Here is a 16,501-nt window from a genome sequence, read left to right on the forward strand (position 1 = left end):
AACAACCAGCTCCATCCGGGCAAAAATTGTTGGCGGTCGTTGATATCATCTTTCCCTGCTCCGGTCGACGTCAGTCCGGGATGCCGCCTTGGGAAGTGATGCCAAACCGATAAGGGCTAGGGCGGGAAAAGACACGTGGCTGGCCTGATTGCCTGAATTCCAGGGACTCACCTGTCAGGCACCGAAATGGGAAAGGTGACGCCGGATCACTCCGCTTAGGATCGAACTGCTCCGCTCCGTACATCCTCGCCCAAGCCAACTGCCATTTCGTCATTTGCATTTTCCTTCCATCCCTCAGTCAATTGTGCTGGTCGGGTGACTCCTCAGCGCTTCGGCTCTATTGTGCGAGCTGGCTCATTCCTTTCCTTGTTCCTCTCGTCTGAGTGGAGATGTCATGCTATCAATGGATCCATCCATTGTGCGGTCGACGGTTGGGACGGCTGAGTCTCCTCCAGGGCGTCAAATTTAGTGTTATCACCCCCAGCCACGTCGACGCTCAGTGACTTGAAGTATCCTTCACTTCCTTGAAGTCTTGGACAGTATCACGAGTTCATCGATTGCGGGTCTGCAGAAGACACTGATCGCCTCGAGCGAACTCCCACTATCACCATCCATGAACCGGGGCCTCCTTTCTAAAGATAGCCTCCGCGGGCGCTTACAACCGGCCAATCAAGCACATCTCCCCTCACAAACCCCGAGCTCCTGTTCGTTGACAGTCTTTTTGTGCAGGCTCCAAGAACCTCTTTGAATCTAATTGGTACAGTGAGCACCCAGACCTTCTGCTGTCGCCCATCAGAAGTGGTTGTCCACTGGGATTTGTCCTTACTGAAGCGCCCACGCCATCAGCACCAATGATAGTATCTTCAGGCTCCTTACCTGCAGGGATTCCGGGTGCCTATGTGCACAATATTGCAGTAGTTCCTGCATTTTGGGTGCTAGGCGTGAAGGCCATCGCGCCCGATCTCTTGCTTCCCCTCCTTTTGCTGGCTATTTATCATCGTCCTGCGCTACCGATCGAAGATGGTGATCTTCACCTAACCTCTTCCCGTCTCTTTGGCTATAGCTTCTTTTCTTTTTGTTCTTCTTTTGTGCATCGTTTGGTTGTGCCTTCAGCTCTGGAAGCTAGGCCCTCAATCGTTCCTATCATTTATCAAGTACTCGTCGACCTGTCGATCGGTGTCGAATGCAGCAGGCTTACCCATACAAGGCTCTTTTGGAGTTGACGGTCTGATTTTAACCTTGATTCTGACTTGCACCTCTTACTGTAATTGATCCATTAGCGAATTTACGAGCATACCTCACGGCTTGAGCATTATGGCAGACGTGCAGTACTCTACGGGCTCAAGCTGCCCACCCCCAAGGCAGGTCCGGGGGACGCGACTCGATACTATACCAGAGGACTCGCGTGAGACACAATATTCGGAACAAAACGAGGGGCTTGCACTCAATACTGCAAAATCAGTAACAATTCCCCGGTTGAAGCTGAAAACTAGCGGTCTCTCACTGGGATTCATGAGGCCTAATAAATTCTTCTCGCCGATATCTGCCGGCACAATGTCATCCTGCTCGGACACCGAGTGGCAGCAGCAGATGAAGCCATTTGAAGACCTCTACGATGCCACAGATGAGGAATCGGTCACGAGTGACGACTGTACCTCATTTGCCAGCACCCGACCGACAAGTTTGACGACTCCGACGACGCGAAATTCCATGCTGTCTCCAATCTCTCGTAAACGCTATCCAAGCTTGACAATCCCGTCTTCAACAGCGTGGCCGTCATTACAGGGTGCGTGTAAGAGCTCCCCGGTTCCCCCGACACCACCCTCCAAGATACCAGTTTCCCCAGCAGCTCTGTCATTGCTCGCGCGTTCTGTTCCTGCCGTTCATGCCCCACCCTCTTTGGATGGAAGTTTATCCTCGGATCAAATATCAAATCTGAGCGCGCCGGCTACTCCAGACCTACAGTCACTCCCTGATCATGACTGGCCCGCGCCAGATATTCATGTTCGGCAAGATTTGGAGGATGTAGAAGACGTCGGCATCCCCGCGCTCGATGCAGACCCGGATGTACAAAGCATCGAGATTGCCTACGATGGTGCGAGCGAGGACTTGGCCCAGGTTCTAGGAAGATTTCCTCGCATCCCGGGTCAAGTGACGCCGCCTGCCTTCGACGCGGAACCCAATTTGGTCCGGGGAGATACGCCATCGGACACAGGAGTACATCTCTCAGAAGATGCTCTTGAGACTTTAAGACACTTGTCTCTGAACAGGGTTTCAGATCCTTGGTCTGAAGCCTCTGACAGCAACGACGAGATGTGGCAAGTCGAGACACCACCCCAACGCCCACGTAGCGCCGAAGGTGCAACTCCTGCGTCCGAACTCTCTGGCTATAGCTTCAGCAGGCTAAGTATTCCATCTCCGGGTGGCTTCTTTGCTTCGTTGGCCCCGCGCGCCCGTCATACCTGGGCAATTCCGACTGGAAACAAGCCGCCCAATTCCGCCACTGCTGAAAGGTTCTACAAGCTACCCTTTTCCCGCGCAGAGGGAGAGATTGTCGAGCATATCATCGATTATCCAGAAAGATCCATGGACGAGGAGCTGACAGCTTTGTACGATCCAAGCGGACCACCAACTGCCATAAGAATCCCCGCGGAGAATATCGCTGAGCCTCTGGAGCCCTTGAAGAGCCCCGTGAGCACAGCTGTGGACAAGGTGGATTACGCTCCAATTCCCCCAGCAGTGTTAGATCAAGTTGAGCGAGACGAGGACTATGAGGCCGAGCTTAGGAAGAAGGCAATGTCAGGACTGGATAGGACCAGTGTTTGGTTGGCTGCTCAGGCTTCTTACCTAGCAGCATTGAATGAGACAAACCCCGCCAACACCATTGACACGGAAAGTGCCAGCGAGGTTGAAGCTCCTCAGAAGACCAACCAGCAAACTCCAAGCACGCTTGTGCGCAAGAAGTCGGTCAAATTCACTGGTGTTCTTCCAGCTGCCCCAAGCGCACAACCTTCTACTTCTGCAAGCAAAGATTCAATATACTGGAGAGGGTTCCAAGCTCTGCGCGATCAATCGAGCATCAGGGATACTCATGTACATCAGCATGCTCGCTTCGATGCCATACAATCTGTTCGTGTCGGCTTGAGTAACTTGCACATCGACTGCTTGGTGGGGAAGTACGAGTTGATTCCGACACAACGTCCTGCATACAAGGGGCCCTTCTCAATGGCGCCTCGCAATTCAACGCTCGACTCGGCTCGTGTGCAAAAGGCTCAGTTCTCCATAGTTGAGAAAGAGCAGCTCGTGCTGGCGCAGATTCGTCAGGCCATGTGGGCGATGGATGCACTAAGGTTTCTCAATGGCGGTCGCATGCTTATCAGCCCTGCCACGAAGAAGCTTCGTGGCTCTAACCGATCGCCGAACTCAACGACAAAGGCAGGCCAAAGCAGTTTCCGCGTCTTGGATCTTGGAGGGCACGCATCCTGCGAGTGGGCATGGCAATTCGCTTATGACTATCCCGATGCTAAAGTCACAACGGTTCTAATCAAAGGTCAAGAGATCAATCTTGGCATCAAAGGACCTTCCAATGCCCGACAAGTCTTTGTTTCACAACCGTGGAAGCTCCCTTTTCCAGACAACAAGTTCGACGTAATTTCAGCTCGATCTCTCCCAGCTTTGCTGAGAAACGAATATCCAATCGGCGAACTTGTCGACGAGTATGATCTGTGCCTGAAAGAATGTCGTCGCTGTCTTAAGCCTGGTGGCTTTCTGGAATTCTTCATTCTAGATGCTGAGATCTCACGCGCAGGTCCTCAGGGATCGGCTATATCAACAAGTTTCGCAGCCAATCTCAAGGCCCAAGGCTATGATCCAATGCCCACCAAAAGCTTCCTTGGGCGCTTGCAAAAAAACTTTACAGACATCAAGCGTGCATGGACGTTCCTACCCATGGGAATTGAGCCCACCAAAACCGAACCACCGAGGGAAACACCCGACCCGAGAGTCAAGAGCCTTGCGGGAGATTGCGAAGCGATACAAGGACCCGTTGGTAGTACTGCCGACATCGCTAGCATAACCGGGGTGCTAGGTGGATGGCATTGGGAGCAGTGGTATGTCAAGCTGCAGCAGGAGATTGGAGTCGATCGGGAGAATATGCTTGCAAGAGTAGGCGCTGTGTTCGACGAGGGCCGTAAGAACGGCGCAGGTTGGACCTGTTTATCCGGATGGGCTATGAAACCACGGCGCCAGAGAAGGCGCGGCGATCAGCCGAAGGGCAAGGGGCTGAGGAGCCCTTGTTTGTGATTGTTTTCTTTTGTCTTGGATATCGACCCAGGAGGTCTATCCGTCCATCATGATACCCCCCTACCCGCCCTGGTTGGCGATGCTTAATATACTAATCGCGTATCGCTGGATCCTTCACGTCAGTGAGGGCTTCCATGCGTGCTTTATATGTATGACGTGTTGATGGGTCAACGTGGGAAGAAATGTTTGGGTATGGAGATTACTTTGGATTCTAGCGCGGTCTTGATAGCAAATAGTCACACTGACAGGGAAGCAATGGTCAATTTAACAATAAAATAACCTCTTTGGAGGTCTATGTTTCGGTCGGACCAAAGTTATGATACCGACGTATAAAGTGTGTAGAAACGAGTAGTACAGAAAAGTACTGCGGCACTCCTCAAATTCAGCGTATGCAATGGCCTTCCCGGAGGATTGGAGTCACTCATATAGTGCCTGTGTTGGATTATCAGGAGATGATGTGTACTGTTTTCCAGCACTCGTAAAGCAGTCATCCCAAAGATGTTCGTGCAGTCAGCGCGATGTACGATCCAGTAGAGATGAGGGGCAATACAAGTAGATGGGTTTCTTGAACATTGCTTACAGTCAATATTCGTATCCAAGCCCGGATGGTCTAGTGGTATGATTCGCGCTTCGGGGTATATACCAGAATATGCGCGAGGTCCCGCGTTCGAATCGCGGTTCGGGCCCATTATCCTTTTACCGATCTGGTTATCGGATACCGGGTCCGTCGATCAATTTTGTTTTCCCTTGGAATCTCTTGTCTGTATCTCGACCCGCTCTCTCATTTTTCTTTCTCCTTCTGTATCTAATTTTATTGACTCTGGATGCCGTTGGTCTGCGACACACCTGCGACCATGTCACTCGAATAGGGCAATGCGTTTATATGATCAGTTACACATTTGTACTACCTAGCGCCGGCCGCTTCCTACATCTTAATAGGACTGGAGAAGCGTATGCACATTTCCCTCTCGACGCTAGTTATGCACATCCATACATGCACCGCCTCCATATCATCTCATTGTCCGAATGGTTCACGAATTCATACTCAACACTACAAGGTTTAATTGACTCGCCCAATTCCGCGGTTCCTACCCATTGTGGGTGATCTGGTGAACGGAAAAATCTGCACCAGCAAGTCTGTACATACACCCAGAGTACGTGGCTAAATTCTGTACCACATCATATTGTAAACCCTCTACCTCATGACATCATTACCGCCCGGATGGTCTAGTGGTATGATTCGCGCTTCGGGTATCCAGGTGTTTCTTGTTCAAAACAATTCCATCTGACAAGCCAGAATATGCGCGAGGTCCCGCGTTCGAATCGCGGTTCGGGCCCAATTTTACTTTTATATTTCTGTTTTATGGCTCTTTTTGCCCTCCTAACCACGCCCACCTTGCAGCTGTTACTTGCTACGAATTCCACCATCCATGTTTATCAAATGCACTTGTGAACTTCCTAGTTTGACTTTGCCAGGCATGCGGCAAGCCCCACATGTGCGTTACGCCTGTCAGCTCAAGTGCAGCCTGTCTTTCGCGGCCCAAGTTGTCAGCTTCCGGCCTCACTAGTAATCTATCTGTATGTCCTGAAGGAAGGCTGTGTGACTGAAGAAGAAGAAGGCAATGGGTCCGGGAACTGGAGCGTTACTAGGTAGGGTTCATCAACAATGGACAACTAGTGAGACATTGGCTTCACACCCTTTTTTCACATATGTACTCCTAGGTAGGCCGTGCTCCCAAATTGACGGGGAAATGGTTCGTGCCCTGCAAGCAAGACGGTTGTTATGGAAGTTTCCGAAGGCGCTACTGATGATTCGTGCTTGAACCAGCCATTGGGCGTACATGACATGTTTGAGATGAGCTTCTATCATTAGCGCCAGGTTACCTCAAGTTGGTTTGGAGAATAGATACGCCGCTGTGTATCACTTTGTGCTTGTGAACCTGCCATGTAACCCCTTATAGAGGGGTACAGCAGAATGCAAATCTCTCATATATACCTGCCATGGCTTCTCTTGAGCCTGAATAGACGGGGATAACACCTCGAATTGATCGTCCAAGAGTTCCGGCTCAAATAATTGGACCCTTCCCGATGTTTATGGCGATGAATTTCCTTGTGCCTGCAGTACTGGTCCTTGGAGCTTGGGGTTTCCGGGCCGAGACCGGCGGGCTATTGGAAGATGTTCTGGTAGGTTGGATCTGTGCCAGGGAGTATTGCTTGTCCACTAATCTGACCAAAGCCTGCTTACAGACCCAACCTCTGCCCATGATCCAGGACCTTGCAACTTCCAATAGCCTCGTCCCTAACATATCAAACTCATGGTGGTCGTCCTCCTACGTTCATGCGTCCAATGGCCATGACTATCTCATTGTTTCCCATTGTATACTATTGAACGGTGGCTTGTACCGGGGCTCCATCTTGGACATCACCGACCCGAGCTACTATCATCAATTTGGGCAATCTGCAATCCCTCCTTCTGCTGACCCTGGCAAGAACGGGGGCATCTTCAATGTCACCTTTGACCACTACGGCTTCCACACGGTCAATGATGCCTCTCCACTTCAGGAGCTGCGTACCTGGAGCACAGTCAGAGGGGTGGAGTTCGACATCCAGTTCCAACTCTCCACTCCACTAATCCTCAACGCCGGCACCGGCTTGTTTCAATGGGGCTCTGAGCTGACCCACGAATGGTCCATGCCAGCGGGCCTCACGTCAGGCAGCTTCGTCGCCAACGGGTCTCGTCTGACCGTCGATCCTGCGCGGTCCTTAACCTGGTACGACCGACAGCTCATGTGGCCGAACGGACTCGCCAAAGCGGCCGACAAAGCCAATTGGACGTGGTTCGAGCTGCACCTCGACAACGCGCCGTACGGCGGCGCTGAGAAGCTTTCAATCTGGGCATGGGATACCAGAGACCATCGACGCACTCAGTTCGCTACCGTCCGCCGCGAGCCGGGCGCTCACCACGTCTTGCCTGTCACTGCGTTCGCTCCGTCCCAGCGAACCTGGACTTCATCGGTCTCGAATGCGACCTACGCCCTCGACTGGGTGGTGACGCTCTGGGATCGAACGACGCTCTCGATCTCAAGCGTGCGGCCCGATCAGGAGCTTTGCGATACGATGGGCCTTTCGCCGACGTATGAAGGTTTTGTCAGGGTCAATGGTTGGGATGGAGACGGTCGGATGGTCTCTGGGTATGGATTGGTTGAGCAGGTCCCGGTGGAGACTTTTCCGTCCATGACGCCGTCAGGCTCTGAAGGATGATAGCGTAGTGCTTTCCTCCTATATGAACTTGTTGTATGCACCAGTTGTGCAACGATGGATTGGTGGCCGCCTGAAGCAAAGGGCAAGATTGTTTTGTTGTGAGTTATCGGACATGCGAAGTATTGGTATTCATGCTCCACATTGCCCTATTGGCCTATGTCTAACACTGACTTGAAAGTCAATATCTCAAGGTTGTTCTGATTATATATAAGCTTAGTGTGTGCAACTACATCCATGATATAGGTAGGTAACCACAATAAGTCATCAGTCAGCGCTGTAGTCGGAGACAGTTAGTCGGCTCTCTGCAGAATGCATGTCCTGGGATCACCGCTCACGTCGCCATGCACATCAGTCACATTCACAACTGCAGGTCTTCTTTAACGAGATGGCATGGCCTGTAAGATTACTACCGGTAGTTATGTACTGTCCAATACCATGCATACAGCTTGTGGTTGCTGATGATCTCTCACTATCTCCATCTTCAACTCTCCACCGGACCATTCCCACAGCTCGCAGGATGTCAAATGCTTAATATGGATGAGGATTCGGTGGTTGACTAGGCCGCCGGAGAAAAGCCCTAGAGGATGAGGAGATTCTGGAGGAGAGGAATATAGGCACGGGCCGCTGCAGCCTGCCATTTGCGGACAAGAATACTACAGTAATAGTACTATAATACGTTGTACTCCGTAGTCCATACTGATAAGGAACACTATGAATCCTGGGATAGTGCGACCATTCACCCACGATGCCTGGATAAAAACCAGAACTATAGATTCACATTGACTGGTGGACGGGAATTACTGCTCGCCAGGGGTCAAGAACAGTAATTTTAATTTTATAGTACGCCCTCGTCCTGGTTTATCAAGATAGTGGCTCGTGGCCATGGGCGGTGGCAAGGGGGAACCGCTAATAGTGCATTAAGGAGTACCAAGAAGAGGGCTACTTTATCCTGTACGAAGTTAAACGGGATATGCTATTCTTGTTCAATGGTTGGGGAGAGCGCCATGTGGTACATGCGCAAGGATAGCAAAGGATGAGTTAAACCCTGACTTGGCACCGAGTGTATATACCATGATTTCGTCATGGAAAAATGTGGAAATAGTTATTGCATCAAAGATCAATCTGGGGGACATGGATAGTTAGTGGTTATGGATAAGATGTGTCACACTGTCAATAGTTGACAAACTAACTACTCCGTACGACTGGTTGTTTATTAACAAATGAGTCAGCAATCAGATAGCGCCCTCCTCACGTGTTGACTTTGATAATCGCAGCAACACCAGTCAGTACCTCCGGACAAGACTTAGTTATACAATTAGTTCATACCTCTCATTCTCTCTTTTCCCCACTCGCAGCTCCCCGAAGAGCTTGATCTTGATTTTTTGCTTTTCCTCAATCAGACGCGACCACTACCCGAATGCTGAATTGACCTCCCCAACAAAACCCACCATCAACACCACCCCTCATCCTCCTCCCCCGATACACCCACGCAGACAAGCTACTCAACCGCAATCATGCTCTTCTTCAGGTATGTAACGCACCCTTCGCGACGGCGCCACCACCACCACCCCCACTCACCCCCTGCCGGTTCTTTATTTCAAGATGCAACCACTAAACTTGAGAACCCATACCCTAGTTTCTTCAAAACCCTCACCAACCAGACCGTCACCATCGAGTTGAAGAACGACATCCGCATCCGCGGCACCCTCAAGTCCGTCGACCAATACCTGAACATCAAGCTCGACAACGTTGACGTCCTCGACCTGGACAAATACCCGCACCTGTCGTCCGTCAAGAACATGTTTATCCGTGGTAGTGTGGTGCGCTACGTGATGCTGCCCCGGTCGGAGGTGGATATTGGGCTGTTGGAGGATGCGACGAGGCGGGGTGAGTTCATTTTTTTTTCCCTTGTTCTGCTCTATGCGCGGGGACCTGGCGGGTTCTGGGGTATACTTGGTGGTGGTGGTGGTGAATTGGGGGAAGGCGGGCAATATGGTTGAGTTCTAGGGGATTCGAATCGTTACGCTAACTTTTTCTTCCCTCGGTATAGAAGCTGCGAACCAGGCTGGGAAGGCGAAATAAGTATGCACGCGGAGAAATTGTGGACGATTTGCAGCGACCTTGAGAGTGTTGATATTGCAAGAGATATCTGGGTCGGGATTGGTTTCAGTGAGGGAAGCAACCCCTGGGTTTTATGCTTCGGCTCTTTCGAAGGGGAATCTTATGTCATGGCATGTTCTACTTTTTTTTTCTACGCTTTTCTTATAATTTATCATGATGTCATGCTGCATTTTCTTATCGGAGGGTGCTTATATGTTTAGGACATGACATGCTGGCTGAGGTGGAGGTGACGGGGGTTTTGGGCTCGGAACGTCCGAGGGTTGGAAGGTGGTAGAAAATCGTGATGGTATTTTTACAGAGAAAGAGGCAATGCGAATTGACATGGTAAAGGTGATAGGAACGGAAAGTCAAGTCGACTTTCCTCCTTGAAGTGGCATTTTCTCACCCCTCGGAGAACGAGCAACTACGCCTGAAGCGAGGCTGCTGGCATGGGATAGGTACTATCAGTGGATAACCACGTTGAACCCGTTCTTGCAGGCTGCTCAAGCTACGCCTTAGACGCAGATATTGATTGTCGACCGAGGGAGGGCCTGAGGGTCGAAACTGCTGCGGCATAACCGAGTCCTTTTGGCTCGAATAGTGCCCCAGTCGAGAACAAACTGTCCAGATCATGTTTCTACTTCGACTTGGCCTGGTATCGCTCGATTCGAGAAGTTAATACCAACGTCCAATTGAGTCGAAATGAGCGCAGCACTTGCCGTAGATAAATGATGCTTTTAAAAATCAGGTGGCTCTACTGAAGATTGGTATGCAGTATCAAGTACTAAGCATCATGATATATGTGGCCACGCCTAACGGACTCATTGCTGAACAATTACCCCGCATTGCTGCTTGATTTACTGACGTTTGTACATTCAAACAGCCGTAGCATTGCTTTCAATATTCATTAATAATTGCAGATTTCAAAATTCATCTTAAGCTCAGACTCGACTTGCGTCCAACTGGATTGACATCATCGACACAATCGGATCTTAATAGATACAAAGCACGTGACTTCGTGTCGCGCAAATCGGCGAGGTCGAGGTTCCGCCGCGCCGCGCCTCCATCTTCCGCTTTTCGTCATTTCATCGACTCGCAAGATATAGTGCAAAATATCTTTTTCAATAATCGCCTGATATCTTTCCTCAGATACTTGAAATATATGAACATGCTAATCGACACATCAATACATCAATAACCGCACCACAATTCCTGCGCCCCCCCCCCCCCCCCCCCACCGATACTCCCTCCCACGTTCCGAGGCCCTCTACAGAAAAAGAAGCAATGGCAGGATCCACCGCTAGAAAGGGCTCAACACCAGCCAAGGTTCCCTTCGGCGCCAAATCCCAGACTCCGGCGAAGCGCAACGGCAGCCTGCTGAATTTCTTTCAGAAAGCCGACGGCCCTCCCAAAGCCACCTCCACTCAGCCTCGGATCACCCAGTTTGCCACCAAGACTGCACGACCGTCTGCCGGCAATGGCGTCCGCAAAAACAGCAGCAGCAGCCAAAAAACACCGACTTTGCGCCGACAAGGGAGCTCCACCGCCAGCAATGGCGCAGGAGATCTGTTTCTGGAGGACAAGAAAAGGAATGTGTCGGCTGGCTACGCAGCTCCGGAGCCGGAGCGGGCAGTACGATCAAAAACGCCGGACGATATTTGGGAAGGTGAGCTGGAAGACACACCAGCGCCCGCCCTGGATGCCGAACGCCTCAACGAGAATGAGTTGGCCGTGTCCAAGAAACGCAAGCTAGAGGCACCGACCGCCGGCGATGGTACCTCACCACAGGCGAAGTCGTCGTCTGGATCCGACGCTGCACCAGCGGCTTTCGCGAAGAAAACTCGCCTTCTTAGTGGGCCTTTTATCGATGAATCCGATAGCGAGGAGGAGGAAGATCTGGAGAGGTTTCGCGCCGCGGAAAAGGAATCAGCTATTGCTCCTGATCACCCGATCGGCGCCCCCGCTTTCGCCAGCTCCGCAGAGTCGCCCGTCGGTGCTGAGGAAGCAAGCCGAAATGGTCAAAAACCGACGACGCCAGCTGTCGACACGTCACCATCCTTGGTAAGAAATGCTACGAATTACACCGAACCTGATGAATATACGAATTTTGACGATCTGGAAGACGAGTTCCGAGGGGAAGAGAATTTCTTAGATGCCTTTGATGATGACGATGTTGACGATGACCACGATAATCAAGAGAAGGAGGTAATTATCGGATTGGGGGGCCTTACCGATGGCTTCGAAGGCGAAGAAAACTCGTTTGGCTGCGAAGTGCCTGTTTGTCCGATTTGCCAGACTAGCTTGACTGGTCTGAATGAAGCTGTAAGTCGTCCTGAGCGAGTGTTATATGCTCAGTGTGGTAACGGTCAGTGGATTAGGACGTCTCGATACACGTCAATGATTGCTTAGACGGCAAGCCTGGTATGATGCAAACCGAGCCTGAACCTAAAGTCAAGTCCGAGCCTACAATAAAGTCCGAGCCTGAAGCCCAGTCCGATCCTGAGATCAAACCCGATCCTGAACCTCCATCAAAAGCACCAACTCGTATGGATCGAGCAGCAATCGCCCGCCCAGCACAGCGTGATCCATACGCTCCCGGCCATGCTGGGACTCGGTCGGCCTTCTCCAAGCTCATGGCTGGTAATGCGGAGGATACTGCGTGGGCAGCAGCAGCGGCCAATGAAGTGGCATCCAGAGGCAAACAGGCGTACCAACGGACTTGCCCGTTCTACAAAATTATGCCCGGCTTCTCAATATGCGTGGATGCGTTCCGTTACGGTGCCGTTGAAGGTTGCAATGCTTACTTCTTGAGTCACTTTCATAGTGATCACTATATCGGCCTCACAGGCTCATGGCGACATGGTCCTATATACTGTAGCCGTGCGACGGCTAATCTCGTGTGCCAGCAGTTGAAAGTTGATCGTAGATGGTTAGTGCCACTCGACTTTGAGAAGAAAACCGAAATCCCTGGCACGGGCGGAGCATATGTGACGATCATCGAGGCAAACCATTGCCCCGGAAGTGCCATCTTTCTGTTCGAAAAGACCATGGGATCTGGCCCATCCCAACGAACGCAACGAGTGCTCCATTGCGGCGACTTTCGCGCCTCTCCGCTCCATGTGCAGCACGAACTCTTGCGCCCGGATGTTGTCGATCCCCTTACTGGTCAGCATCGCCAGCAACGCATAGATGCTTGCTACCTGGACACCACGTATCTGAGTCCCAAGTATGCCTTTCCAAGCCAGGAAGACGTGATACAGGCTTGTGCCCAACTGTGCGTGGAATTGAATGAGGGCCAGCAGAAAAGTAGCGGGCTCGCTTTCGGCTCAACAGGCAGTTCCTCTGGCATTGGGGGCGGGTTGATGAGCAAGTTCGTTTCCAAAGTCACAGGCTCTTCGGCGCAAGAGTCAGCATCGACTTCAAGTGGTCGATTGCTGGTGGTCATAGGGACATATAGCATTGGTAAGGAGCGCATCTGCCTGGGAATCGCGCGGGCTCTGAAGAGCAAGATTTTTGCCACCCCGGCCAAACAGCGAATTTGCGCGTGTCTCGAGGATCCGGAGCTGTCATCGCTGTTGACGGACGATCCCCGCGCGGCTCAGGTGCATATGCAAACCCTGTTTGAGATTCGAGCCGAGACGCTGGCCGATTACTTGGACTCGTTGAAGCCGCATTTCACGAAAGTGGTGGGGTTTCGACCGACCGGCTGGACGTACCGTCCACCCGCGGGGCGAATGTTGGACAACCCCCCTGTGTCGACGGTGCTTCACTCGGCCCATTGGCAGACTCCATTTTCGGCACGCGACCTCGTGCCACAAAGAGGCAGCACGCGGGAAAGTGCCTGTTTTGGGGTGCCGTACAGCGAGCACAGCTCATTCCGAGAATTGACCATGTTCTGTTGTGCTCTCCGGATCGGACGGGTCATCCCGACGGTGAATGTGGGCAGTCAGAAGAGTCGTGAGCGCATGAAGGCGTGGGTTGAACGGTGGGAGGCAGAGAAACGGAAGAGTGGTTTGTACCAGGTCACAGGTGACCGGTGGTGAGAGCATCATAGGTTGAGCTGGGCTTCACTGTACATATTGAAGTTCTCAAAAAAATCCTTAGACACGAAGCATTAATGAAGATCTTGTCGCAATGGCAGGGCTGTCATTGGCAGACACGGCTGGGAATGACAATTATCTCGAAGCTGACTGGCTTGCATTGTACAATTGTGTATAAATAAACTCCAAATCGTCCCTGGATCGACGTTACATTCGATAGAGGCTCATCCTCTCCCCCACAAAGGAATAACCGTGATAACCGAGAGTTAAGCGGGGGCAAAAGGTAGAGTCGAGTCGGGGAGGGAGATCGGCTGGAGAGAAGCAGCTACTGCAGTCAAGACCCGGTGGTCAATCCCGATTCACCTCCCGGGCTGGAGGCATAGCCTCGGGGATTCCTCCTCTTAAATACAGAGATCTCCAACCAACCTTTTGCCAACACTACGATCAACACTTCGCATTTCTCTTGTCAGTTTTCTTTTCGATTCTCTTTTCACTCCCTCAACCTATATACTTTTGATTAGATACTATATCTGAACCCTTTGCAGCGTAAGTCAGCCCATACACAGTCGTATGCTGGAATCCCGCCAAGGATTTCCGTTTTCGCTCGGTCGGCAGTTGAGATCGGCTGTCATTCTCCCTCCCAATTCCCACATTCTCCTCCCCGTTAAACTGACGCTCAGTCAATCCACCCCTAGTTCGATTCTCCTGTGGCCGGTCCAGACCCTTTTACCCCGGATTTTCGTCGAACAGCCAACCAGATCCGTCGGCCTATCATGATTGCCGACCTGCTTTCGCCGCAGGCCACGCCTTACCTCCTACTGGGGTTGGTGGCCCTCTATTATCTCCTGCCCTACGTTCAGCTCTGGCGTCTGCGTGATATTCCTTCTCCTGGTTTCGCCGCCTTCTCCAACTTCTGGCTCCTCCTCCAAACTCGTCGCGGCTCCCGTTTCCTCGTTGTCGATGAAGCCCACAAACGCTATGGTAAACTCGTTCGCATCGCTCCCCGCCACGTCTCCATCGCCGATGACAACGCAATCCAGGCGGTCTACGGTCACGGAAATGGTTTCCTGAAGGCGTATGTTGCCCGCCTGCATAATGGTATGGGATGTGGCTCATGGTAGTGGTACAGAGATTTCTACGATGCATTCGTTTCCATCCGTCGTGGTCTGTTCAACACTCGCGATCGTGCGGAACACACCCGCAAGCGCAAGACGGTGTCGCACACTTTCAGTATGAAGTCGATCGGCCAGTTCGAGCAGTACATCCATGGCAACATCGAGCTTTTCGTTCAGAAATGGACGACCATGGCTAACACGCAGCGCAACCCCCGCACCGGCTTCGCGAGTCTCGATGCACTGAACTGGTTCAACTATCTGGCTTTTGACATCATTGGAGATCTTGCTTTTGGCGCTCCTTTTGGTATGCTTGAGAAGGGCAAAGATATCGCGGAGATGCGCAAGACCCCGGATGCCCCTCCCTCGTATGTCCAGGCTGTTGAGGTTCTCAACCGCCGTGGTGAAGTTTCCGCCACCCTTGGCTGTTACCCCGCGCTGAAGCCGTTTGCCAAGTATATTCCGGACCGCTTTTTCCGGGATGGTATGGAGGCTATTGAGAACCTGGCTGGTATTGCCGTCGCTCGGGTCAACGAGCGTCTGCGTCCCGAGGTTATGGCCAACAATACCCGTGTGGATCTTCTCGCTCGTCTGATGGAAGGAAAGGACCAGAATGGTAACAAGCTTGGTCGTGAGGAATTGACTGCCGAGGCTTTGACCCAGCTGATTGCCGGTTCTGACACCACCTCTAACACCTCCTGCGCTATCCTGTACTGGTGTATGCGGACTCCTGGTGTGATCGAGAAGCTTCACAAGGTCTTGGACGAGGCTATTCCCAAGGATATTGAAGTGCCCACTTATGCTATGGTTAAGGAGATTCCTTAGTAAGTCCATCCTTCCTGCTTGTGCAGTGTGCAATCTTTAACAATGGCGCAGCCTCCAATGGGTCATCTGGGAAACCATGCGGATCCACAGCACCTCAGCCATGGGTCTTCCCCGTGAGATCCCCGCTGAAAACCCTCCTGTCACTATCTCTGGCCACACCTTTTACCCGGGTGACGTCGTCTCTGTGCCCACCTACACCATCCACCACTCCAAGGAGATCTGGGGCCCTGACGCCGACGACTTTGTTCCTGAGCGCTGGGACCCTGCCCGTCTGACCAACCGCCAGAAGGCCGCCTTTATTCCTTTCAGTACTGGTCCCCGTGCCTGCGTTGGTCGCAATGTTGCTGAGATGGAGTTGCTTGTCATTTGCGGCACCGTGTTCCGGCTATTCGAGTTCGAGATGCAGCAGGAAGGCCCCATGGAGAGTCGTGAGGGCTTTTTGCGCAAGCCGCTTGGGCTGCAGGTTGGCATGAGGAGACGGCAGATTGCCGCTTAGTCAGGTGTGTGTGTGGTTGGGTTCATGCATTGGGTAGGCTGCATTCTGGAAGGGCGGAGGCATGTATGTATAGATGGATGATATGATGAGATGACAATTTCGCTAGCTTAGGTAGCTTCTGCATATATATACTTAAAGATGTTTTGGAGTGCCCGTAGGCGGTAGCTTTTTCATGTGATCCTCATAGCAGTAACACCGTGACACTTAAAAGAGGCAATTTCAATGTGGATCACTAAGTTCAAGGTTGTTATAAAGCCTCAAGCAATGCTCAGCCCCGCCACCAGCAAACCAAACCAAATCTCAAGTGCCCCTCCCGCCTTTCACACGACATACTTACTCCCAACAGCATACTACCTTTACCACTC

General features: G+C 51.8%; 1 protein-coding gene and 1 non-coding gene across 2 annotated transcripts; both read left to right on the forward strand.

Moving 5' to 3' along the window:
• Positions 1–1,314: 1,314 nt before the first annotated feature.
• BP01DRAFT_371653 (p450-domain-containing protein) lies at positions 1,315–16,136 on the forward strand (the record flags this gene model as incomplete). The annotated part of the gene is made up of 11 exons (XM_025576679.1): positions 1,315–4,189; positions 7,572–7,596; positions 9,062–9,383; positions 11,056–11,985; positions 12,042–12,543; positions 12,580–13,674; positions 13,991–14,168; position 14,249; positions 14,462–14,778; positions 14,833–15,639; positions 15,692–16,136. The coding sequence occupies 11 exons, from the start codon at positions 1,315–1,317 to the stop codon at positions 16,134–16,136; spliced, it is 7,497 nt and encodes a 2,498-aa protein (XP_025434003.1).
• Positions 4,902–4,988, forward strand: BP01DRAFT_t56. The gene has a single exon. It is a non-coding gene; the product is annotated as a tRNA-Pro (tRNA).
• Positions 16,137–16,501: the final 365 nt, after the last annotated feature.

The sequence above is a fragment of the Aspergillus saccharolyticus genome, assembly GCF_003184585.1.
Source record: "Aspergillus saccharolyticus JOP 1030-1 unplaced genomic scaffold BP01scaffold_5, whole genome shotgun sequence".
In the NCBI taxonomy this organism is placed as follows: domain Eukaryota; kingdom Fungi; phylum Ascomycota; class Eurotiomycetes; order Eurotiales; family Aspergillaceae; genus Aspergillus; species Aspergillus saccharolyticus.